Raw genomic sequence first — 26,232 nt, 5'->3', positions numbered from 1 at the left:
GGAGAGCCAAATCCCCGAGGGTCTCCGCTCCCCGCATAGTTTTCTAAAGCTAGTTAAAAATAAAAGGCATCTGGCATCTGATTGACAATCACAGTACAGATCTGCGATCTCAAGGTTCCGTTTGTTAAATACATCGCCTTCAGCAAAAGCAAACTTTGAAACAAGTGGCCAGGAGAGGCTGTGTGGAGCTCTGTATCTTCAGCTGCACCTTAGAGATGGAGGTCAGCAGCGGAGGACATGAGAGATGGTATTTTCGGAGAAAACGAGGGAGAGAGCCGTCTCAGTGCCAATGCAGTGCTCACCAAACGGCCACGAGGCCGACATTGGCCAGGTGTCTTAGCGGTCACATGCCAAGACCCGGCCTTCTAGAACTCCTACACTACGTGCCTCTTACTTATAAAAGCCCAGCCCACCATGCCTCTTACTGAACCCCACCCTCCTCTCTTCTGTTTTTCTCCTCTCCTTCGACACCCCCTTCCCTTTTTCTCTGCTCCTGAAAGAAACCGTCTTCCTATACACCTTCACAAAGAGCAAAAAGGATTTGGAAGCAAAGCAGGGAGAAGCAGGTGGTGACAAATTTTTTTTTTTTTTTTTTTTTAGGTTGGCCCCTGGTCTGCCGGGAGGTAGTGACAGGCCCGTGCCAGCTTCCCAGCAGGCCAGAGACGAAAGCCTGGCTACGGTGCCAACAGACAGAAGCGCTGTGGATAGTCCCTTCTGCGGCCAAAGAAGGGACGCGGTAGCCTCTCACGGTGTCAACATTCAACAACTGACCATCACCAGCTTTGCAAGGCTGGTTTCTAGAGAGACGCTGGCTGAGAAGCCAGACAGAGAGAACTGTAGGTGCAAGGCAGAAGGTACCCAGGAGGGCCTGAGGACGGGATTCAAGTTCACGTACCTCGTCTGGCGCAAGGGGATGGGTAGTGACACACACAGGAAAGGATCGAAGGTGTTGCTCTGTTTCAGGCAGTGGGGACAGGTCAAGGAAGATCTGTGAGGGCCAAAAACAGAGTTTCAAGGTCAATCACGTGCAGTCGAGAAGATCCTCAAGAAGTGAAATAAAGAATTATCGTACGATCCAGCAATTACCCTCATAGGTACGTTCCCCAAAAGAGTTGAAAAGAGGTACTCAGGGGCACCTGGGTGGCTCAGTCGGTTAAGTGTCCGACTTCAGTTCAGGCCGTGATCCCATGGTTCGTGAGTTTGAGTCCCACATCGGACTCTGTGCTGATAGTTCAGAGCCCGGAGCCTGCTTCGGATTCTGTGTCTCCCTCTCTCTCTCTGCCCCTCCCCTGCTCATGCTCTGTCTCTCTGCATCCCTCAAAAAATAAAATGTTGAAAGAAAGAAAGAAAGAAAGAAAGAAAGAAAGAAAGAAAGAAAGACAGGTGCTCATACAAATACTTGTGCACAAATGTTCACAGCAGCATTATTCACAATAGCCAAGAGGTAGAAACAACCCAAATGCCCATCAGTGGCTAAATGGATAAATCCAGAATAGGTAAAGCCACAGAGACAGAAAGCAGATTGGAGGATGCCAGGGGCGGGGAGGAAGGCTTAACGGGGTATCCAGTTTTCTTTCTGGTGATGAAAATGGTGAGGAGCTAGACAGAGGTGGTGGTTACACAGGACTGTGAACGTCCATGCGGTGAAACTGTACCCTTTCATTTTTAATTTTTTTAATGTTTATTTATTTTTAAGAGAGAAAGAGCGCAAGCAGGGGAGGGGCAGAGACAGAGGGAGACACAGAATCGGAAGCAGGTTCCAGGCTCCGAGCTGTCAGCACAGAGCCCCACGCGGGGCCTCGAACCCACGGACCTTGAGATCATGACCCGAGCCGAAGTCGGATGCTTAACTGACTGAGCCACCCAGATGTTCCCAAACTGCACACTTTTAAATTGTTGATTTTATGTTATGGAACTTTCACCTCAATTTTTCAAAGAAGGAAAAAAAGTTTAATTGCACATGTCAGCGCACTGACAACGGGAAGGGAAGCGAACACCCCTCGAGAGAGAAATGGCATGATGGCTCGCAACCTGGAAGGCATCTCAGGACCATCTCCTCCCCTGGTTCTCAGCCTCACTGTGTCCCAGAATCACAGAGGAGGCTTTCCTAAAAACGCAAATGTCTCGGCCCTTTTCCCATAGATTTTGTTTCAAGGGAGGCAGGGAGAGAGGCTCAGGCATCAGGATGTCAACAGCTCTCCCGGGGACACTAGTGTTCAGCCAGAACGCGGAACCACTGAGGGAGTTCACCCTCCTGATTGTACCAGTGAGGAAACAGAGTTCAGAAAAAAGCGCCTAATAGCTAAATAGCTAATATTGTAACAGCGTTTACTATGAATTGGGCATTGTTCCAACCACTGTGAGTATAATAACTCACTCACTACCCATAGCCACCAGTATTATTCCCATTTTGCAGATGAGAAGACTAAGCACAGAGAAGTTAAGCAACAGTCCCAAGGACACACAGCTCTTAAGAGGCAGAGCAAAGCTCAGGTTCCAGGGTCCAAGTTCATCACCATTCCTGCTGTCTTTAGTATAAACGAATGAGGGACATCAATTGTTTCAGAGAAGTTATGGGGCGCCTGAGTGGCTCAGTGTCCGACTTCGGCTCAGGTCATGATCTCGCGGTTTGTGAGTTCGAGCCCCATGTCGAGCTCCGTGCTCACAGCTCAGAGCCTGGAGCCTGCTTCGTGGATTCTGTATCTCTCTCTCTCTCTACCCCTCCCCCACTCACGCTCTGTCTCTGTCCCTCAAAAATGAAGACAATAAAAAAAAATTGTTTCAGAGAAGTTATACACACAGTATGCTTATATTCTTTAAGCTTTTTCAAACTAAACACTCCCTCACTTAAGCATGTGGTCCCTGAAAATCAAGTGCAACTCTTATATTCCCCACGGGTACTCCAGTTTTATTTCCTTAAGCTTGTGATGTATTCTTCCAAGATGTAAGGGATTTCTGGATGCTGCGTGCCTTGTCCTGAAATCTACACTGCCTTCTCCCTTGGGAACAAGGAACACCACCCAGCTGACGGCCGTGCTCTTATACCGGTCAGCAAGGAATCGGGGGCTGGGATCATGGACTGGTTTCCAGAGTCTCTGCGCAGAGCACCAGCCCAGCTTGAGTGGTTTCCCTGGGAGCAGACCAAGTGGGAAAAACCAGGGACAAGCAAGAAAGCCTGAGGATTTCAGGGTGCGGGCGCAGGTGACCCTGAGTGAGCTGGCCAGAGCAGGTCAGCTCTCCTGGGTGCAAGTTAACAGCCATCCATGACTTCTGAAAACAGACCTGAGACTTTAACGTCCAATAACTCTGGGAAATTTCCCTTTGGGAAAACCATGCTAACGTCCTGGTAAAAAACGGTGTATACCAGACTTCGAGCTCCAGAGAGAAGGGGGACCTGGCGTCTGTGGGGTCCCCTCTGCCACCCTGTTTCTCCGGATCCTTCTCTCACCTTTACCCATCATGTACCTAGATTTAACGTAAGCCCAGAGGATGTATTTTTGTCACTGGGAAATTTCCAAATCCCTGTTTTTGCACTTAAGCAAACAAATGAAAAAGAATATTTTTCTTTGAGTTATCCACTGTGTTAAGTCTACAAAAGCTAAGCGAAGCAAAACGTATGGTCTTCAGAATAGACTGCGGAAGGGATGTGAAATACACCTGTTTTTCAAAGATGAGTAATGACAACAGAGTGAATGGGACCCACAGATCAGGGAGAGAGAAGACTCTGGACGTTTCCAGGCTTCAGCCACCCCGACACGTGACCTCAGGAGACCTTCTAACCTCACCATGTCTTCACCATCCCTGCCGGCCATTTGCAGCCTGTCCTATTGTCCCCCAAGCTCTCACGGGGTAGGGAGTGGGGCAGGGGGCAGAAAACCACCCTGCTGCCCTTCACGGCTCCCTCAGGGCTAGAACCCAGGGTTTCATCACTTACATATAAGTCCCAGTGCTCATCCTCACAAATGGCCTCCTTAATGCCCATCCCCCATCTAGCCCCCCCCCCCCCAACCCTGTTTGTTCTCTATCTTTAAGAGTCTCTTGTGGTTTGTTTCCCTCTCCCCGCTACCCGCACCACCCCCCCCCAGCCCCTTCCCATATATTCATCTATTTTGTGTCTTAAATTCCATCAAATGCTTCCGACGCAAAAGCCAACAGAACTGCCCTTGGCTTTCCGCCAAGTATAAATGTCCAGAAGTGAGCCCGGGCCCTTGATGATGCCCTACTCCGACCTCTCCCTGAGGCCGCAGACACACCCTACCCCTCACGCCCGCCCTGCGCCACCTGCTCCCAGGACAGAGGACCTGATGTCTCCACCAGCAATGGTGACTCTGAGGACACACAGGTAAGATGTCACCTCTCGGAGATCGGCTGTGAGAAAGCCTTCAGAAACACGCTCGGCCATAGGGGAAATGCTGCCTGTTACAGGGACCAGGTAAGACTTCTCTGCGAATAAGAGCCAGGAGCCCCGAAGAAAAGAATACACGCAGGTGCGCATGCGCACATCGCCCCCCTGCAGGTGCACTCCCACGGCCTCCCCGCCTGTGGCCCAAACTCCAACACAGCGGCGCTCTGCGGTCGTGAAGCTCACGGAGGTTTTTTTAGGTTGTGGTACGAACCATATGGAATAACTGATTATTTTCCCTGTAGCCCATAACCTCCAGCACCCTGAGGCCAAAGCCAAAGCCGAAAACCCAACACCCTAAAAGGGAGGCGGCACCCTCACTGCACGGGGGTCTCTGAATTCACCCACAGTGAATCCTCTCTTAAAGAAGGCCGATACCGCGGTGACTTTCCATCCCCAGCAAGCCCTCCCTGAAGAGTGCCCAGGGCCTCAGGAAACACCACCAGCTTGGAGCTGGTATCCGTTGGCCACTCTAGAAAATCGCTTCCCAGAGCTCAAAAGCCCTCGCCCAGACGGACATCCCTAACTGTATTTTTTTCTTTACTACAGACTATCAGGCACAAAGCAGGTATTTTCAGCTGTCACTGGTCCCCCCCCCCCCTTTTTTTTTCTTTTTAGCTTGAACACCTCACTTGTTACTCTTCATTCTACAGTAAACTACCCAGAGAGCACTAGCGGTCTTGAATATATCTGATCGGCTTAAAGTCAGTTGCTCAGGAATCATGTCCTGACTCAGCCCACGCCGATCACAGACCGTGTGATCACGTGATTTATAATAAGAAACTACATATTTGGTTTTGGTCCTAGTTCCTGGCACAGGGCTCCTAAAACTCTTGGAATTACCTAAAAGATGGGAGCCAGAAGGACAAAAGGGCCACCTTTCAACCACACCTGAGTTCTATTAATGAGGGGACTCGGGGATAGCCTCAGACACCTGAGGATGAGGGCCGGTGGCCAGGGGAAACAGTTGGGGGCGGGGGGAGGGGGTTGGAAGTTTCAGTCCCGCCCCTCCACTTCCAAGGGAGGAAAGGAGGACCAGAGGTTGAATGAATCACTAGGGATCAATGGTGTAATCAATCACACCAAGGTAAGGAGACCTACAGAAGAAAACGCTCCCAGGAGAGGTCTGGAGAGCTTCCAGACTGGTGAACACGTGGGGGTCCTGGGGCAACGGCGCACCCGGAGAGGGCAGGGAAACCCTGCACCGGCTGCCACACACCTTGCCGGAAGCATCTTTTCCGTCTGGCTGTTCAGAGTTGTATCCTTTTACAATGAGTTGCTGACCTAGTGAGTTAACTGTTTGCCTGAGTTCTGTGAGCAGCTCTAGCAAGTGACCGAACGTGAGGAGGGGGCCCTGGGGACCTCTGGTCTGTAGCCGGCCAGTCAGAAGCACAGGTGACAGCTCGGGACTTGGGGCGGGGGGTGTGGGGGGGGGGGGACTCTTGCCTGGTGTGGGGAAAACGCCCACGCGCCTGGTGCCAGAGGGTCTGTAGGCGGGGTAGGAGGAGAGAGGGGTGTAAAGAAAACAAGACTTTTTCCTTTCACACCTGTAACACGCATCTCAAAGCACCTGCCAGTGATAATGCCCCATAAAATCCCAGGAGGCACCCTAGATTCCTCCCTTTCTCTCAGGCCCTCCCCTTGCACTCTTAGAGTCATGAACGAGACCTGTTGAGTCTACATCCAGAACACATTCCAGCCCATGCACTCCTCCATCTTCCCTGCTACACCCCTCCCCGGGGGGTCTCATGCACCATCACTCTCCCACCATAGTCCCTCAGCCACACCCCGCTTCAAATGTTGCAGTGGCTTCCTGTGCCCTTCAGACGGAAGCCCACACTTGGACAGGACACCTTAGACACGTCCCCCGCCCACCTCTCCAGCCTCACCTCCCACCCCTCCCCACCTGGCTGCTCCCTTGGCCTTTCCGTCCCTCGATGTGCCAACATCATTCCAACCCCAGGCCCTTTGCCTCTGCATTTTCCTCTGCCTGCATGACCTTGTCCTCAGAGATGCGAATAGCTGATTCACTGTCTCTAGGTTCTCAGCTCAAATGTCCCCTCTATTGAGAAGCCTTCCCAGACCTTTCTGATCACCTTATCTAAAGCTGGCCGCCTCCCACCCCCCACATCCCAAGCTGTGTCTTATCATTTCAATTATCACTACCTCAAAGAGCTGCTGTGACGTGTGTGAGCGTTACCCAACACCTCCCCCAGCAGAACGTGAGCTCCTTGAGAACAGGGGCTGTGCCTGGTTCACAGCCGGACTCTGGCACCGAGAAGGAAGGGGCTCGTAGCAGGTTAAACAGTAAATATCTCGGGCATCTCTAGAATCGAATAGCTAGAGAGCATGTGGGGTCTTTGGTTGGAATTTCTCTCTCGTGGCCAAGGAGTGATGCTCCTGGCTGTAACCGGTGGACCATGCACCACAGCCAACTCTCAGATACCTGAAAGAAGGGAAGAAAGAGAGCATGCGTGCACAAGAGAGGAAGAGGGAAGAGAGAATGCTATGAGCCAAGAAATAAGTAAATTGGTTGTGCAAAGACACCAACGGGGGGTACCTGGTGTCCCTTCCCCGCAGTCTAACCGACCCTGGCCTTAGGCTCCCCTTTCCCTCCTAGCTGTTCTTTTCTCCTCCTCTCTTCTTCTTTTCCTGTCCCATTTTTGTTTCAAGCAGCCTCTGCTCTGGGCACCTGAAGATAAATAAGGCAGACACCCTGCACGTAGCTTTCATGGCTAGCCATGAAATCTAGGTTCCCTCCAGTATGCACACCGCATCTCTCGGGAAATAGACGGGCCTTACTTCATGCACAACAATAAAACGTAGACTCGTTTCGGGGCGTTTTTAAGTACCCAGTACGCTAAGCAACCAAGGACTGTGTCACCAAGAGGAGGTTGTCTATAACCGATGGTTTCCCCTGCATCCTGATTATCTGTTCTTGCTGAATATGCTCCCGCCCATTCGATCCTATTCAGCCTTCGGAGCCCCCATCAAAAGGCACACCTCCTCCAAGAAAGCCCAGGGAGGTTTCTTCCCCACTTTAGACCGCTCACTGCAATCAATGTCTCATGAAAACATTATAGTACTTGGAAATACGCTGTCTTATAGGAATCTCTCAGCTGTCACAGATAGAAGAGCCCAAGGAGAAGTTTTCTGAAGCCAAAGCCTGCATAATTATATATATATATTTTACATATATATATATTTTACATATATATATTTTACATATATATATATTACATGTATATATATTTTACATTATTTATATTATATATATTTATATTATTATATTATTATATATAATTATATATATAATTAAATATATATATATTTTACATATATATATATTTTACATATATATATATATATTTTACATCCTCCACGCTGATGGGAAATCTTGAACTTGAAATTACTTGGTAAACTAAACAACCTCTCAGTGATCGCCTGCGGGCGAAACCCTGGCCTCCGCATTCACACTCTGTTAGAACCCCCTTCAAGAGGAGACGGGAGACCCAGGAGCCAGCAAGAAGGGAAGGAGGAAATCCTAACGGCCAGAGACAACAAGGAGTGAGTGGCTGCCTGGGATTTCCAATGGGAGAGAGAAGGGCTGTCTTGTGTTCCTGTTGTTTCGCAATCTCGGGGCAGCGTGGCGATGGGAGGCCAGTTACCAGCAGCTAAGTCTGGGCGATCCATGCTAAGCACACCCCACCCTTACCTAGATTCTTACCTATACTGGGCTTGAAAGTGGCTTTGCACAAAGCTTTGGCCTAGGGGAAGCTGAGCCGATGGGGACAGGAGGTGCTCGGGGGTTCTGCTGGCTTCAGGCTGAGGCTGCAAAGAAATGAGGGAAGGAAGCAAGATTAGGCACAGACCCGTGAGCCCTGGCCTCCTCCTGGGCCCGCTTCACCCCTCCCTGGGCCAGGACTCTGCAGGACCTGACCCCTCTGGGGAGTCCCCCACAATTTACTGCTCCGCCAGTCTCTAGACCTCCCAGACCCCCTCACGCACAGAAGGTGCTGAATGAGCAGAGCCGGGGCGTGAGCCCTGGGAGCTCCCACACGCTCAGCCAGACTCAGCTCCGATCTCTGGAGCGACTGCCCCGTTCTTCTCTCCATCCTGCTGGGCCCCGTGTGTCTACGCCTCCTGCGCCTTTTGCTGGGCACTCTGCCACCACTCAGTGCGTCCACACCACATCTCCCATCTTCCGGCTGCTAAACCGCCCCATCCGCCTCTCCACGGGAGCCAGTCTTCATGCGAGCCCCAGACAAACCAGGCTTCGTGCCCTGGCATCATGTGGAAGCTCCCTTCACCCCACGTCGATCCTACCATGCCCCTCCGTGCTGCCCCTTATGTGTTCATTTGTTACTGCTGATGGCTGCAGGAACAAATTCCCACACGCTGCGGGCTGAAAACAGCAGAAATGTATTCTCTCACAGTTCCGGAGGCCAGACAGCCAAGATCAGCATCCCCAGGCCCCAGAGCAGACGTCAGCAAGGCCACGATCCCCGCAGAGGCTCTAGGGGAAGCCCTGCCTCTCACGGCCTCTGGTGGCTGCAGAATCGTGGCTTGTGGCCCCATCACCCCAGGCTCTAAGCCCAGCATTTTAGAAGAGCCAAGGAAAAAGCCGAGGAAAAAGCAACGCGTGTGAAGTGTTCGAAGGGAAGTATACCAAGGTCTGAAATTTAATTTCAAATCCATCAAGGGGCGCCTGGGTGGCTCAGTTGGTTGAGCGTCCGACCTCGGCTCAGGTCATGATCTCGCGGTTTGTGAGTTCGAGTCCCGCGTCGGGCTCTGTGCTGACAGCTCGGAGCCTGGAGCCTGCTTCCCATTCTATGTCTCCCCTTTTCAATGCCCTACCCAGTTCAGTGAACAGCACACAAGCAGGAGTAAGAATCAGCCTCCAGGGGGTGCCTGGGTGGCTCAGTCGGTTGAGCCTCTGACTTCAGCTCATGACATGATCTCGAGGTTCATGAGTCCAAGCTCCAGATCGGGCTCACTGCTGTCAGCACAGAGCCTGCTTCGGATCCTCTGCCCTCCTCTCTCTGCCCCTCTCCCACTTGTGCTCTCTCTCTCTCTCTCAAAAAAAAAAAGATTTAGCCTCCAGGCTCTGGCTGCCTGGATTCCAATCTCTGCTCTGGTACTTTGCTGGGAGAGCTGCAAAAAAAAAAACCTCTAACACGGCTCACCGGGGACGGCGGTGGGCAGGATCGCCCAGGGTGGGGTCCGGAAGGAGAAAATCCTGAGCGAGGCTGGGCTGAGAGGCAGCAGAGTGGTTCCAGAAGTGTGGACCTGGAGGTCAGAGCAGGCTGGCTCTACTCTGCTAACCAAGCGACCCTGAGCATCTCTCTGAGCCTCATTCCACATCTAAAAGAGTCACACATCCACCTCACCTCACTATGCCACCATTCAAATAGAAAAACTGATGTGTGTGTCCTGCAGGGCGCATAGTAGGTGCTTAATAAACGGTACCGTCTTGGGCCTTTTCCTTGCCCCATCCCGTTCCTAATTCTGCAAGAGTGCACGTGCTATATAATGAATTCCCAAAAAGACGGTCTGTGTGAAAGTGTCTACAGGACGGTAAAAATAAGCCCTTTTCGCCGGATTTGAGAATCATTCCGGTGACAGAGAAGAAAGCGGTCCCTGTGTTTTCTATTCCAGTTTCAAATAAACCTAGCTTCTATGGCCTTCACAGGTCTTGAAACAGAAATAACCTCAAAAAGAAAAAAAAAAATTGCTCTGGCCCTCTTCTTGCAAGAGGGAAAATGAAGTTTCGTGTCAGCTCGCTCCTGACCTTCAAGCGTCCCCAGCCGGGCCTCCACAGGCAGCCCAATTTTCCGAGAGAGCAAATGTCAGGATTTTAACCCCACCGACCCCCCACCCCCGGGGCACATTTGGCAATATCTAGAGACATCTTTGGTTGTGAGTCACGACCTGTGGGGAGAAGAATGCTTACAAATGCATATCGCACAGGGCAGCCCCCACAGCAAAGAGTTATCTGGCCCCAGTGCAGAAGTTGACAAACCCTGAGTCACATTTCCTAGATGTGGACGCTGACTCTCCTACCTACTTGCTGTGTGGCTTGGGGCAAGTTACTTAACCTCTCTGTGATCTTTTCCGCCCTTAAGCCCAGTGCCTTTTCCAACCATCAAAGGACAGAAGAGGGAGACTGAAAGGCAATTTAGGAGGCTGTCTAGCTAGCCCTGGACTTTCCAGGTAGGAAGAGCCGCCAGGCACAGCCAGGGAGGGGGCAGCGGTGGCGAGGGGGACACAGGACAAGATGCCTTCCCTGTGCAGCCAGAAGGAAGCCGGTCTTGTAGTGTCCTCTCATCTATGCTGGGGAACTGAGGAGGCACGAGACACCGTGATAAGGAAAGAGATCCAGTGCACTTTGAAACAGACTCGGGTTCCATTCTATTTCCCCCAAGTAAAAGTTAGGTGACCTTGGGCAACTTCCTTAACCTAAGTCTTCATTCACTATAAAACCCGAGCCACCCTTACAAACGGTAGAGGCTGACACCTACGTAACAATTCAACCACTCAGGAGTTTGGCGAATGTCTCTTATGTGTCAGTAGTGGAATAAGCACAAAAGGCATCAAGTTAGATGCACGACAGGAACAAATTATTCACAACCCAGGCGTGTCCAATCAGAATATTTCATTCTGCGGGCCACCTGCCCAGCAATGGACATGTGAACCTCACTGGGACAATCAGATCCTTCCCTGAGTGTTTTTCTGAATCTCTAAAGACTACGTGACCCTCTTGCCATCACAAGAGCACAGCTGGTCTGAGAATGAAGCCAACAAGGCATAGAGAGCCAAAGACCCAGTGACATCATCTGAGTCCCTGGATCTAGCCTTACCTGAAGCTGGTACGAGCCTGGGATCACAAGTTTATAACATACTGTTGGCATTTATAAAGCCAATAAATGCCCTTTCCTTAAGTTGGACCCAGTTAAATTCCTGTCACTTGCAACTAAAAGGGTCTTAATAAGATGAACAGAAAATCACTGTGCATAAAAGAATAAACAGCCATAATCCCACAACCCAGAAACACAATCCCCCAAAACACCATAACTTTGGAGTGTGTGGTCCTCCTAGGTTTTGCGGTGGTGATGTTTTGGCTTTCTTTTATGTGTTTAGGGGTGACTGGGGTGGCTTTTGTTAAGATAAAAACACAGGCTTTCAAGCCAGACCCCCTTGTACTTGAACCCTGACTCTGTCCCTTCTTCAGCTGTGTTGCTTTGGGAAGGTTACTCAACCTGATTCTTGGTTTACTTGTACATGTGATGGAGATAATGATCCTAGCAGCACTCCATCAATGACAAGTTACTCAGTATATAAGGCACCCAAGACGTGATCTGAGGGGCACTGTGCAACCACTACTTCCCTTGTTCCCTGTATTTGGCAACCTGTTGTCCTGAGCAGAAGGGATGGATTTTCCAGCTCTGACAAACTCTTAGCTTTTAATGACATTACACTGCTTAAAATAGGTCTAATCTTATTTGAGACATCTATGGTTATGCCCTCCTTTTCTTAAAGTTCCAACTCGTTGTCTTAAAAGAGAAAGGAACATGGGGCACCTGGGTGGCTCAGTTGGTTAAGCATCTGACTTCAGCTCAGATCACGATCTCGTGGTTCATGAGTTTGAGCCCCACATTGAGCTCTGTGCTGACAGCCAAGAGCCTGCTTCAGATTCTATTATCTCCCTGTCTTTCTGTCCCTTCCCCTGCTCGCACTCTGTCTCTCTCTCTCTCTCTCTCTCAACAATAAACAAACATTAAAAAAAATTTTTTTTTAACAGTACATAGTTAAGGTATACAACGTGATGCCTTGGTATATACATACATAGCAAAACGATGCCATAATCTAAGTAGTTCACATATCCGTCTCCTTGGTTACCTTTCTGTGTGCGGTGAGAGCCCCTGAAATCTAGTCTCTTAGCAAATTTCCAGTATTTGAGACAGGATGATTAACTATAGCCATCAGGAGTGTGTTAGACATCTAGACTTTCATTCTACAAGACTGTGACCTCTATTCCTTCACTATTACTCTACTATGATGGGCTCCAAGCAAACAACAAAGGGGTGGGAAGGGGACAGCCCGAAAGACCCACCTCCAGGGTTTTTTTTTTTTTTAATTGATTCATGAGAAGCATGGGAACTTAAAACAAAACCAGTAAAGTTCTTCTTGTGATCGCATCTGGATCAGTGTTCAGACACATCCAAAGCAACCTGTGCCTGATTAATTACCAAAGCTTGTGAAACCTTTGTAAATTACAGCAGCTTCTTCATAGACATTGGGTTTTTTTTTTTCATTATTATTAGTTTTATTTTTTTTAATTTACATCGAAATTAGTTAGCATATATCTTCACGGACATTGTTAAAATAACTTTGTTGGGGTGCCTGAGCGGCTCTGTCGGTTATACGTCTGACTTCAGCTCAGGTCATGATTTCACGGTTCGTGGGTTTCAACCCCGCATTGGGCTCTGTGCTGACAGTTCAAAGCCTGGAGGCTGCTTTGGATTCTGTGTTTCCCTCTCTCTGCCCCTCCCCCACTCATGCTCTCAATCTCTCTCTCTCTCTCTCCCTCTCTCAAAAATAAACATTTTTTAAAAATTAAAAATAAAAAAAGAACTTTGCTCACTTGTGGTACAATGACTTCACTTGCTTTGACTTTTTTTCCCCCTAATTTTTATTTATTTATTTTTGAGAGAAGGAGAGAGACAAAGCACGAGGAGAGGAGGGGCAGAGAGAGAGACAGAGGGAGAGAGAGAATCCCAAGCAGGCTCTGTGCTGCCAGGGTAGAGCCCAGTGTGGGGCTCGATCTCACGGACCATGAGACCATGACCTGAGCCGAAATCAAGAGTCGGAGGCTTAACTGACTGAGCCATCCAGGTGCCCCCTCTTGCTTTGACTTTCTTAAGTGAGAAATAAAAGACCATTAGAGCAGAACCTATCATTAATCTTCATTTAGCAAAGCCTACAGAGAATACAGCTGATAAATCAACTGTGAGATATAGATATATAGATATAGATATAGATATAGATATAGATATAGATATAGATAGATACATAATCTCTCTCTCTACATATATATATAAACTGTGGCTGTTAGAAATAATTTAGTGCTTTCTTACTCCCAAAGGTTGGGAGTTCCATTAAAATGTGGGAATGCTAAGTATACACGTGCAGTCATCCATCCTGTCTTGAGAAGAAAGGTTGAGAAATCCTGTTCTATGGGGTACATCACCCAGGAAGCAGTGATAAACATAAAACGGTATCTTCTCAAAATAATAACGAACGGTATTCAGGGCCTCAGACGGCCATACTAATGCGCAGAATATAGAAAAAAGGAGAAGTTTCAAACTTTATAATTTTAATTTTATGTTGGAGAGAGAAAAAGAATCTTAACCAGGCTCCACACGCAGGGCAGAACCTGACGTGGGGCTCGATCCCATGACCCTGGGATCATGACCTGAGCAGAAACCAAGAGTCGGACACTGAGCCAACCAGGCGCCCCGAGATTTTGCGAACTATAAAATGAAAGGAGGGGTGCCTGGGTGGCTCAGTCGGTCGAGCGTCCGACTTCGGTTCAGGTCATGATCTCGCGGTTTGTGAGTTCGAGCCTCGCGTCGGGCTCTGTGCTGATGGCTCAGAGCCTGGAGCCTGCTTCGGATTCTGTGTTCTGTGTCTCCCTCTCTCTCTGCCCCTCCCCCACTCATGCGCTGTCTCTGTTTCTCTCAACAATAAATAAACATTTAAAAAAAAAAAAAAAAGGAAGAAAAGAAAGAGTGGCCAACCTTCTCGGACCCGGGCCCTTGGGAGGAGACTTCCAAGTCCTCGTGCACACGGTCCAGAAGCCAGAGCAAGAACTCCAGGGCGTCGTGCTGGGCATTGCCTTGGAACTGAGAGCCATACTTGGAAACAGCATTCTGACAAGAAAGTAGAAAACCAGAGGGTCAGTTTAGCCCCGTAGTCACCCAAGTCAGGGCCTAGAGGCACCAAGTCTCGCAGCGGTCACTATTCAGCCCTGAGCAGGGCTGACAACCTGGGAAACGGTATAGGGGGACTGGGCGCCTGGGTGGCTCAGTCGGTTAAGCATCCAACTTCAGCTCAGGTCATGATCTCAGTCTGTGAGCTCGAGCCCTACTCTGTGCTGACAGTTCGGAGCCTGGATCCTGCTTTGGATTCTGTGTCTCCCTCTCTCTGCCCCTCCCCGCTTGCGCTCTGTCTCTGTCTCTCTCTCAAAAATAAATAAACATTAACAAAAAATAAAATTTAAAAGAAATGGCATGGGGTAAGAACTTTCCCACCAAAGCCTGCCCTTGGGAGGCAGTGTCCCCAAATGCTAGAAGGGTGTTCTGTATACAAGGTACCTTGTTCCCACCCCCTGACCCCCCGGAAAAACTACTAACAGACATCCCGTCCTTTGAAAAGCCACAGGGCTGTCTTGGCTGAGTATTTGGATGCTGTCGGCCATCTGTCCTTCCGGAAGCTCTTCTCCCTTGATCGCGAGGGCACACGTTCCCCTGGCCGCCTCCATCAGTCTGTTTCCACCCTGCCCCTCTGTGCCCCCACCCCCGCTGGGGAAAGCACCTTGCCCTCCTCTCTCCGTCGGTGATAAATTCGCTCCCAAGGCTTCAGCTATGTCTTGTGAATGACCGCAGGGCATGCTGAAGGACGTGGCCCTGAACACCGTGCACACGGCTGCCTTACTGCCTCTTTCTAGCAGGTGTGAAATTAAACTTCTGTGCTTAGATCACACGATGGCTGGACCAGCCCCTCGCCCCTTTCACACATATTGATTTAGTGCCTACCATGTGCCAGATACTATTGTAAGGACCACAACAGTGAACAAGGTACATGAGAGCCACCGGCATGGATGTTCCTCTGCCCTTCTGGGAAACTGTGTCATAACCTCATCACTTTCTCCTATTTTTTTAATTCTTTTTTTTTTTTTATGTTTATTTATTTAGAGATTCAGAGTGTAAGCGGGGAAGGGGCAGAGAGAGCGGGAGAGAGAGAATCCCAAGCTGACGGTGCAGAGCCCGATGCGGGGCTTGAACTCGCAAAACGCAATCAACTTGAACTTCAGCTGAGATCAAGAGACGTTTAACCGACTGAGCCACCCAGGTGCCCCACAACTTAAATCATTTTCTATGTGAATGTGTATTCCAGTTGTTTTAAAGGTTTATTTCAAAGGGTAATATATGCACATACTTAAAGAAAAGGATGATAATGAAAAGTCTTACCTCCACCCAGCCCCCATCTCTGGGTGCCTGTCCCCAGAGGGAGGCCACCCTTAGCATTTTTTTTAAAGCATCTTTCCAAGGAAATTAAAAAAGAATTTTTTTAAGTTTGGTTTGAGAGAGAGTGAGAGAGAGAGCACACGAGAGCAGGAGAGGGGCAGAGAAAGAAGGAAAGGGAATTCCAAGCAAGATTTGACACAGCTCAGAGCCCGATGTGGGGCTTGAACCCACAAACTGTGAGATTATGACCTGAGCTGAAATCAAGAGTCAGATGCTTAACAGACTGAGCCCCCCAGGCCTCCTTCCACCCGGGGCATTTTTCTAAATGCATGTGCAAGCATGAGCATCTGAGAACAGCAAATCTCCGTGTCTGAGTGTGTGCACATATACAGGTGCACATGTATACTGTAGCTGTTTGTTCTGCCCTTAGACGCAGCCAGGCATCAGGTGCTTGTCCCACACAGGGGTGTCCTCAGCTCCCGCCCGCCAAAGGGAGCGGTCTGAGAACCATGGCCCCGGCCGATTCTCACCACTGCCAATCAAATCAAGTAGGCTGGGCTTTTTCCTTTTTCTTTCTTTAATCCTTCCACAAACTTTAGGCTATGACACAGCAAAAATGCAAGATTGAATGAGCTGAAATACGGGCGGTTAGTCTTCATTCCAGTCTTGCTAGTTTTGCATCTAGTTTGATTTCTTCCTCCGCCAGATGTAGCAAATAAAAATGCAAGGTAGGGGGCACCTGGGTGGCTCAGTCGGTTCAGTGTCCGAATTTGGCTCAGGTCATGATCTCACGGTTCATGGGTTTGAGCCCCGCATCGGGCTCTGTGCTGACAGTTCGGAGCCTGGAGCCTGCTTCGGATTCTGTGTCTCCCTCTCTCTCTGACCCTCCCCTGTTCATGCTCTCTCTCTTTCTCCGTCTCTCAAAATAAATAAATAAACGTAAGAAAAAATGCAAGGTGCTCAGTTTAGTTCGAATTTCAGATAAACGATGATTGTTTTTAGTATACGTATACCGTATGCAATATCTGGGATGTATTTACACTACAAAGTTACTCATTGTTTATCTGAAAGTCAAATTTAACTGCGCATTGCATATTGCATGTGGTGACCCAATGCCTAGCCACCCTCAATATCCCACGATATCCTTAGATCCAACATCGTCTCTGAAGTGAGCAGTGCCTCCAACTCAGAATCTCTGAAACCGGGTCTTCCTTTATATTTTTTTAAAATATTTATTTATTTTGAGAGCGAGCGAGCATGCACATGTGTGCACGAGCAGGAGAGGGGCAGAGAGAGGGAGAAAGAGAATCCCAAGCAGGCTCCCCGCTGTCGGCACAGAGCCTGATGCAAGGCTGGAACTCACGAACCGTGAGATCGTGATCGAGTTGGAGGCTTAACTGAATGAACCACCCAGGTGCCCCTAAAACCAGCCTTTCTTCCCTCTTAACATCGGTATCCCCTCTCGGATTCTCTCTTGTACCCCCATGGGTCAGGGTCAATCAAGGATTCTGGAATCTGGTTCCCAATGTGTCTCTGCCCTGCCCCTTCAGTAGAGAGCCATTCCTGCCACTGAGTCCTAACCGCTGCTGATCCAGAGGGCGGTGGCCATGCCCAGCCCAGAGCCTCCCTCCGTGGCCAGCCCTCCCCCTCTGCCGCAGCACAGCCCAGTCGGGTAACGTCATGCCTCTACTCAAACCCTCCCTGACTCACCACCCAACAACCTACCATCCTCCAACTGGCCTGGACCAAGCCTTCACCACACTCCCACGTGTTTGAAAACTCCAGGTCACCGAGCCACTCAGGTGCCCCAGACATATTTTTCCAGTCCTGCAGTCTACGCCTTGACATTTCCTTCCTTCCATGTGAAACCCATTCCCTTCGTGCTAACCATGCTGAGCCTTTAAGATGGACACTCTTCATCTCTGCCTGACTGGAAAGCCAGACAACCTTTCCAGAAAGGATCCTGGAATTCTGTCAAATTCTTTCGACAACTTCAAAAAGATAGACGAGATAGGGCCTTAGAAACGTCCCTACGGGGGCGCCTGGGTGGCTAAGTCGGTTGAGCGGCCGGCTCTTGATTTCGGCTCAGGTCGTGAGCTCGCGGGTTCATGAGTTGGAGCCCCGCGTCAGGCTCTGCACTGACAGCTCGGATCCTGTTCGGGATTCTCTCTCTCTGCTCTTCCCCTACTCGTGCACGTGCGCGCGTGCTCTCTCTCTCTCTCTCTCAAAATAGAATAAACTTAAAAATTAAAAACTAAAATAAGGGTCCTTCTACGTATACACAGTAATTTCATTTTGGAGGATTTAGCATAAGGAAAGGACAGTAGAGAAACTGTATGCATTGAACTCTCCTGGGGAAGCCTTACAGCACACTCAGCTGGCCTTAAAAACTATGCTGGAGGAAATAATGAGAATAAATGATCCTATCATTTTTTTTTTAAAGTGCAAAAATACCTATTTGAGATTGTTTGACATCTATTTGTAGCTAGGCAAAGACCAGAACTACATGGCAAAATATTAACCACTGGTTATCACAGAAGGAAGGATGGGACCATAAGTGATTTCTTCCTTTGGATGCTGCAAATTTTTTTACAGTGAGTTTTGTTCTTTCGTTGTGTTTGTTTGTTTTGTTTTTTTCCCCAAAAAACCAGGTATTTTACAGACTTGGGGCTTTTTTCAAAATAACTTGACCTATTGATCCCTACAGAAGACACAGAAAGTCTATTAAAATGTGACCAGAACTGTATTAAAGCGAAACCCTCACTTGGGAGAGATGGACGGAAATCTTTAGTATGTTTACCCCACAACACAGCATAGCCCTACCTGCGTATGTGTGTGGGTCTCTCTGTCAATACTGATTTTTTATTTTTATTTATTTTATTATTTTTAATTTTTTTAATGTTTATTTATTTTTGAGAGAGAGAGAGAGAGAGAGAGAGAGAGAAAGAGCATGAGTGGGGAAGGGGCAGAGACAGGGGGAGACACAGAATCTGGAGCAGGCTCCAGTCTCCGAGCTGTGAGCACAGAGCCTGACGCAGGGCTAGAACCCACACACTGTGACATCATGACTGAGCCTAAGTCTGGCCACCCAGGCGCCCCTCAACACTGATAATTTTTAACACATCCCTTACAAAATTATTCCTAGCTATTTCATACTTCTGGTGGGTTTTGTGAATGAAATCTTATTTTCATACGTTCTAAATGGTTATTGCTTTTGTTTTCTATCTTGTTTCTGACCTCTTTAGTGACCGCAATAACTCTACAATATGGATTTCTAGGCCCATCCAGTAATTTCCTTTCTGCTCAATATTTTTTACTCAATGCCACATCGTGTCTTACTGTTTTTTCCAGAACTTCCAAAATAAAAGAGCAACGAAGGAGACATCCTTGCTTTTAAAAAGCAATGCCTCTAGTGCATGATTTGAGGCATACTGTATGTCTAAAACTGTAGGTCTAAAATTGATGCTTAAGTACATAAGCTATGATAAACTCCAGATGGCTAGAATCCTGAATATAGCCATGGGAAAACTAGAAATACATAAAATAGAATATTTATCAAAAGGTACGATGTAAATAAATCTACACCTTCCAGCACTGGGGACAGGAAGGAGTTTGGAGAAGACATCTGTGGCATGTATAAGGGTTGAGGAACTCGCAGAAACAAGTAAAAAGAGCACTGAAACCCTGGCAGAATGGACAGACAACCAACATGAACAGGTAGTTCCAAGAGCCTCCTTACAACTAGTAAAGAACCATAAAAATCCTGTACCTTACTCTTAAAGAAATAAAAAGAAAACGAGATGCTATTTCTATTTGTGCAATAAATAAAAGAGAAAATTAAGTATCTGACTTTTTTTTTAAATGTTTATTTTTGAGAGAGAAAGACAGAGTGTGAGTGGGGAGGGGCAGAGAGAGAGGGAGACACAGAATCCGAAGCAGGCTCCAGGCTCTGAGCTGACAGCACAGAGCCGGATGTGGGGTTCGAACCCACCGACCGTGAGATCATGACCTGAGCCGAAGTTAGATGCTAAACCAACTGAGCCACCCAGGCACCCCTAAGTGTCTGACTCTTGATTTCAGCTCAGGTCATGATCTCACGGTTCGTGAGTTCGAGCCCTGCATGAGCTCTGCGCTGACAGCTTGGAGCCTGGAACCTGCTTCGGATTCTGTGTCTCCCTCTCTCTCTCTGCCCCTCCCCTATTCAGTCTCTGTCTCTCTCTCCCTCTCCCTCCCTCTCTCTCTCTCAAAATAAATAAACATTATAAAATAAATAGATAGACCATGTGAAACTTGGTGTCATTATTTGGAAAGAAATTTGTCGGTGTGGATGCTAAAAATAGCCAAGCCCGATAAAGTTGATTTAAAAAGTAAAAAAAAAAAAAAAATTAACTGGTGGTGATCATACACGTATACCCATGTCAAAACCCATCAAATTCTACCTTGACAACGGGTGCGTTTTTATCCAGCCATGACACAAAACGTCATCCTACCACAACATGGATGAATCTGGAGGACATTACACTAAGTGAGATAAGTCAGACGGAGAAGGAGAAATACCAATGCTGTATCTTACATGTGGAATCTAAAGAAGTCAAACCTCCTAAGAGCAGCCAGTAAAATGGTGGTTTCCAGGGGCTGGGCGGTCAGAAATCGGGGTACATGCTGTCGAACGGTACGAACGTGCAACTGATAAATAAGACCTGGAAACGCACTACGGTAGTTAGAGACAACAAAACTGTACAATAAATATTACACTTGCTAAGTGATTGGCTTTTAACTGTCCCCAACCCTAGAAAAAATGGTCACCCTGTGACACACCGCACGGATGGTTGCTAATGCTATCTATAGCAATCATACTGCGACATAGATGTATCAGATCGATCCCTTGACGCCTTAAACTTTACACAGTGTTGTATGTCAGGTATAGCTCAATGTTTTAAAAAGGATGCATTGTGCCGTATATAAATTATACCTCAACCACGTTGATTTAAAAAGGAAAAAAGAAACAGGGGCTCCTGGGTGGCTGGGTCAGTTGAGTGTCTGTCGGCTCAAGTCATGATCTCACAGTTCGTGCGATTGAGCCCCACGCTGGGCTCCACATGGAGTCTGCTTGGGATTCTCTCTCCCTCAAAGTAAATAAACTTTAAAAAATGAAAAAACATAAAAATGGGGGCATCTGGGTAGCTCAGTCAATTAAGCATCCAACTTCAGCTCAGGTCATGATCTCATGGTTCATGGGTTCAAGCCCTGCATCAGGCTCTGTGCTGATGGCTCGGAGCCTGGAGCCTGCTTCGGATTCTGTGTCTCCTTCTCTCTCTGCCCCTCCTCCCTCGTGCTCTGTCTTTCTCTCAAAAATAAATAAACATTAAACAATTTTTAAAAAACACATAAAAATAAAATAGTCAAGTCTTTGGCCATGCAAGTTCACTTCAAAGGATTAAATTCAGGAAATGGTCAGGGCTGAGGACAATGATTTAAGCACAAGAATTTTTGATTACAGTGTGATAACTGGAAACTTGTACAGCATGTAAATGTCTCTGCAGGGACTTTTTCATTTAATGAAATATAAAATCATTTAAAATTAAGTTTTACCGAATATTGAATGACCAGGAGAAAGTCTCATGATGATATTTACATGAAAAAAGCCGGATACAAAACTAGAATTTCCAACCTGTAGATGCTTGGAAACACATCAGCGTTTATGAAGGGTGTCTCTAGTGGGCAGAGTTTCAAACCATTATTTACGCTTTGGCACCTTCCCGATATTTTATATGATACACACCTTTGATTACATCATTAGAAAAGCAAAGCATCCTAGATAATGCCACGGACAGGATTTGTTTTAATGTATGTATTCATTAGCTGTTAAAATAAAGAGCAGTCCTATTGTCTGTGGGAGGCTGGGTGCCTCGGAGGGCAGGACAGAGGAACACTGTACAACCATCCCATTTTCATGGTTGGGGTTGGGGTTGCTCACTCCAGTATGCCGGTCCCTTCTTGACTCCCCCTTTCCTCAAGACCAAACTCCTTGAGAAAACCTTATGTGGCTTGTCCCCAACCCATTCTCCATCCAGCATCCTCGGCCTGGGGACACAGGCTTCCATTAATTCACTTAATCTTCCATTCATTCTGCAGAGCCAGCGAGAGGGCCCTCAGCCCCGCCTGCCTTGGCGATTGGCAGGGAATGCACGTCCCCACCCTCCCCTGTCCTTGGTTGACCTCTCCGGATGGTTCCTTCTCCTGGGACACCCCTCCTCCCTGGGTCCCCCCATCAATCACATCTTCCTGCCAGAACTGCCACAGAGCCCTGTATTTTTATTTTCGGGCACTCATCACCAGCTCTGACCATGTGTCTGTGCGGTTACTTCAAAACATCAGCCTCTCCCGCTGGACGGGGGAACTCCTGGGGAGTTTTATTACTTTTTTTACAGCATATTGTTATAACTGTTCTATTTTATTAGGACTTATTGTTGTTAATGTCTTACCGTACCTAACGTATAAATTAAAGTGCCCTCAGTACGTATGTATAGGAAGAAACATTGTATATGTAGGGTTTGGTACAATCTGTAGGGAGTTCCCCTAGAGGTCTTGTACTCCTGTCTTCTTGTGCCTTCCATGTTCCTGGGAAAGTGCTGGGACACTCCAGACATATGTGTTGGGTGAAGGGATGTTTCCTCATCTGTAAAATAAGAGGAGCCCACCTAGATTCTAATCAGCAAGGTTTATTAATAAGTCCAGATACTGGAATCCTCTGCTCCCTTCAAGCCTGGCTACCCCCAAAAGTCCCAGGAAACCTCGGATGACAACACCCTCGTTAACAATTAACAAGGTGACTCCCTTCCAGCCCCCCCCCCCCCCCCCCGGGCTCACAGGGAGCTTCTAGGCTTTGGGGATTTGAGAGCAGGAGTGAGATGGGAAATCCTGGTGCATCAGTGAGAGTGGTTACTAATTTGGAGGATTTTTCCCAGGTACTCCTGTCTCTCCCACCTGCGCAGGAACTGCATGAAAATGTACCCAGCAGGAGAAAAGGTGCATAAACACGACCTCCTCCCTCCTCCAGGTCTCTGTAGGTGAGGAGACAGAATGGTAGGAATGAGGGGTGCCTGGGTGGCTCAGTCGGCTAAGCATCCGACTTCAGCTCAGGTCATGATCTTATGGTTCATGGGTTCGAGCCCCGCGTCGGACTCTGTGCTGACAGCTCAGAGTCTGGAGCCTGCTTTGGATTTTGTCTCTCTCTCTCTCTCTCTCTCTCTCTCTCTCTCTCAAAAATAAACATTAAAAAAAGAAAAACAATGATAGAAATGACAGAAGCTTCCCAGGGTCAGGCACTGCCCTAAGCGCTGTACGTGGGACCCAGTGAATCCTTCCAACAACTGATAATAAGGTAGATACCACCATGATCCCATTTCATAGGTGGGCAAAGTGGAGGCAGATTTGCTAACTTGCTCAAAGTCACAAAGCTCCAGAGACCTTGCTCTTAACCACCATACCCTGGAGTAATCCCTGTATCCTAAATTTTGCTTGTTTTCTGTGGTTCCAGTTAACAGGTGGTCAACCTCGTGCAAGAAGAAGATGGTCCTCCGGAGTTGGGTCAAGAGGTCAACTGTGCGGCCGGGCCTATGTCAATGACCTCACTTCATCTCGTCACGTAGGCACTGCATCATCTCACATCTTGGCAAGACGGGTGAGTACAGTTTATCATATTTGAGAGACACCACATTCCCATAACTTTTATTACAGCATATTGTTATAACTGTTCTATTTTATTAGGACTTATTGTTGTTAATGTCTTACCGTACCTAACGTATAAATTAAAGTGCCCTCAGTACATATGTATAGGAAGAAACATTGTATATGTAGGGTTTGGTACAATCTGTGGTTATAAGCACACCCTGGGGGTCTTGGGATGTATCCCCAAAGTATTATGGGGGGCGGGGGGGAATTACTGTACTGCCTCATCATTTCCAACGCGGAGGTTGTCAAAAGGGGATATTAATGACACCCATTTGACCCACTGACACCTGCCCAACAATGCTTCAGTAGTGGAAGCTGGAGAGAGGAAGAGGGGAGAGTGGCACCCTGCGGGTCACATGGCAAGGACTGCTTTTTCAGGCTGAAACTCAAGAGCGGTGATGCCTGTGGAATGAACACTGACAGGTTCCCCCTCCCCCAAGAACAATCGCTAGTCTACGGGGAGCTCCACTTCTGTGCCCAGAGCTGTGGTTTTTTAGCAGGAAGCAAGTCATGTGCATCAATGATCGGGAACTCTACAATCCAACTGGGATCCCCAACAGCCCGCTTAACCCTGGTGGTGGGGAGGGTCGGGGGTGGGGGGGTGGTGGCGAGATGTGATATACAGAACTTCCAAAGCCTCATGACCCTACGGCACAGGGTAAGTAGAACGTGACCCTGGGGCCAGTGAATGCAACCCCAAACTAAGGCATGACGGGCCATTTAACAAGGATGCAACTCCAATATACCGCATCCATTGCCTCCCGGAAGGATGGGGGGCACTCGGGTTCCATTGGGTTTAGAATAAAACACAAACAGAGGCCTCTGGATGGCTTGGTGGGTTCAGCGTCTGACTTCGGCTCGGGTCCTGATCTCTGGTTCATCTCATGGTTCATGGGTTCGAGCCCCGCGTCAGGCTCTGTGCTGACAGCTCAGAGCCTGGAACCGGCTTCGGATTCTGTCTCCCTCTCTCTCTCTCTGCCCCTCCCCTGCTCACACCCTGTCTCTTTCTATCTCCCAAAAATAAATAAACATCAAAAAAAAAATTTTTTTTATAACAAAACCCAAACGCCTTACCACTGCTTCCAAGACCTTACGTGATCTGACCAACCTCATCCATGCCCCACACTACCCTCCCGGGCTCCGGCCGGTAGTTTTCGTTCCGCGTCCCCGATTCTCAGCTCCTTCGGGTCTGTGGGGCTTGTTCTTGCTGTTTCCTCCACCAGGATTACCCCTAGACCTCGACCCGGCCTCGTCCTGCTCATTGCGATCGCCCCCTCCTTCCTCCGAGGCCCTGGCCTTGGGTGTCAGGCTGCCCACCCCGCCCCCCTGCAGGCTGGAAAGTGTCCGCGGGCCTTCACCACTTCAACAAATGTTGGCTGAGCGCACAAATGCTGAATAGACTCAACTCGACTCACCAGCCCCCTCCCACTCCCCACCCCCAAGAAACACCTGGGAGAAATTCCCAGAGAAGACGTTTGCAAGCGGTGGCACAAGTCACCTCGAAACGAAGGCGGTAAGCCGCGCTGCGGGGCTACGTTGTCACCCCAAGAGGGCCCCCGGAGGACCCTTCCGTGACGGGGCGCGCGCCTGGGCAGCCAGACGCGGCCGCCGCCCAGCGGCGGGAGGCGGGCGCGCTGCCTACCTTGAACTCGGCGGAAAGTTGGGGCGTGTACTCGCGCGTCCAGAGCGCGCGCACCAGCGCCGCCAGCTGCTCGGTGACCTCGGCGCGGCCCGGCGCCGCCCGGTAGCGCCCCAGCGCCAGGAACTCGGCCAGCAGGTCGGTGTTGCTGAGACACTGCACCACGGCGTTCATGAAACAGGTGTTGCCGTGGTTCTTCAAGCCCTGCGCGCCCGGGGGCCGCGCGCCGTCGCCGGCGGGGGCCTGGGGCTGGGGGCCGGCCGCGCGCCGCTCCCCGGGGCTGCCGCGCGCGGCTGGGGCGGGGCCCGGGGGCGCGAAGCCCCCCTCGCCGTCGCCTTCGCGGGGTCCCGGCCGGGGCCGGGGCGGCGAGGCCCCCGGGCGGGAGCGGCTGCTCAGCGCCAGCAGGAAGCGGCCGAGCAGGCGACGCAGGGAGCGGCGGCGGCGGCGGCGGGGCCGGGGCGCGGGCGGCCCCTCTCCCGCCGCGGCCCCCGCGCCCGGCTCCATGGCTCCCGCCCGCGCGCCCCCTCTCCGGAGCCGAGCCCCCTCCCCTCGGCCGCGAGGCCGACGCGCCGCCGACCCGCCCTGACGGCTCCGGAAAGGCGGCGGGCGCCGGCTACCTGCGGGCCAGGTGTGCCCGGACCGGGCGGGGGCGGAGCCAAGGGCGGGGCCGCCCCGCCCCGCGCGGGAATCCGGCCGCCGGGCCCGCCCAGGGCAGCGCCGCCGCCCAGCGAGCGGAGGCGCCGCGCGTCGCCGGCTCCGGGTCCCACCCCCCCTCCGCCCCCCGCCCTCACCTCTTGCGAACCGACGCCCCGAATTTCCCTCCCGTTCCCCGCCAGCCTCTGGCGCGCCGGGAGCCGTGACGGGCTGGGGAGTGCACCGCGGGGTGCTCCCACCTGCGGGCGCCACCGCCTCCCGGCCCCGTCTGCCCCCTAGGGGAGGCCACCGTGGGACCAGAAGCGGGAGCCGCGTGTCGCCCTGTGAAGACCCCACCCGGGACGGTTGTGGTTTGCTTGTTTCAACTACCAGGTCAGAGTCGCTTCCCCAAACCTGGCGAGACCTCCCCCGTCTCGCTTCAGCTGGTGGGGAAGCGGGCGCAGGGAGGTTGACACCTGTCCCGAGGCCGCAAGCCCCGTGGGCGGGGACGCCGGAACTCGACCCGGCTCTGCACCGGCTGGCGCTTTGCAACCTCCGTATTTGCTCATCCAGGA

At 49.9% G+C, this 26,232-nt stretch overlaps 1 protein-coding gene across 4 annotated transcripts in view; it reads right to left on the bottom strand.

Annotated features, from left to right (window-relative positions):
• The window catches only part of USP43 (ubiquitin specific peptidase 43), a 62,655-nt gene extending 37,006 nt beyond the window's left edge, over positions 1–25,649 (bottom strand). For all 4 annotated transcript variants that reach the window (XM_078437752.2, XM_078437754.2, XM_078437753.2 and 1 more), the window contains exons 1-4: positions 25,028–25,649; positions 14,203–14,334; positions 8,130–8,233; positions 896–988 (exon numbers count right to left, since the gene is read on the bottom strand). In XM_078437752.2, the coding sequence (XP_078293878.1) occupies positions 896–988; positions 8,130–8,233; positions 14,203–14,334; positions 25,028–25,528 (830 nt within the window). In that variant the 5' untranslated portion in view covers positions 25,529–25,649. The remainder of the gene's footprint in view (positions 1–895; positions 989–8,129; positions 8,234–14,202; positions 14,335–25,027) is intronic.
• Between the last annotated feature and the right edge of the window lie 583 nt (positions 25,650–26,232).

Source organism: Panthera onca, chromosome E1, assembly GCF_046562875.1.
Source record: "Panthera onca isolate mPanOnc1 chromosome E1, mPanOnc1 haplotype 2, whole genome shotgun sequence".
NCBI classification, from domain to species: domain Eukaryota; kingdom Metazoa; phylum Chordata; class Mammalia; order Carnivora; family Felidae; genus Panthera; species Panthera onca.
This window is presented reverse-complemented; position numbering and strand designations above follow the sequence as displayed.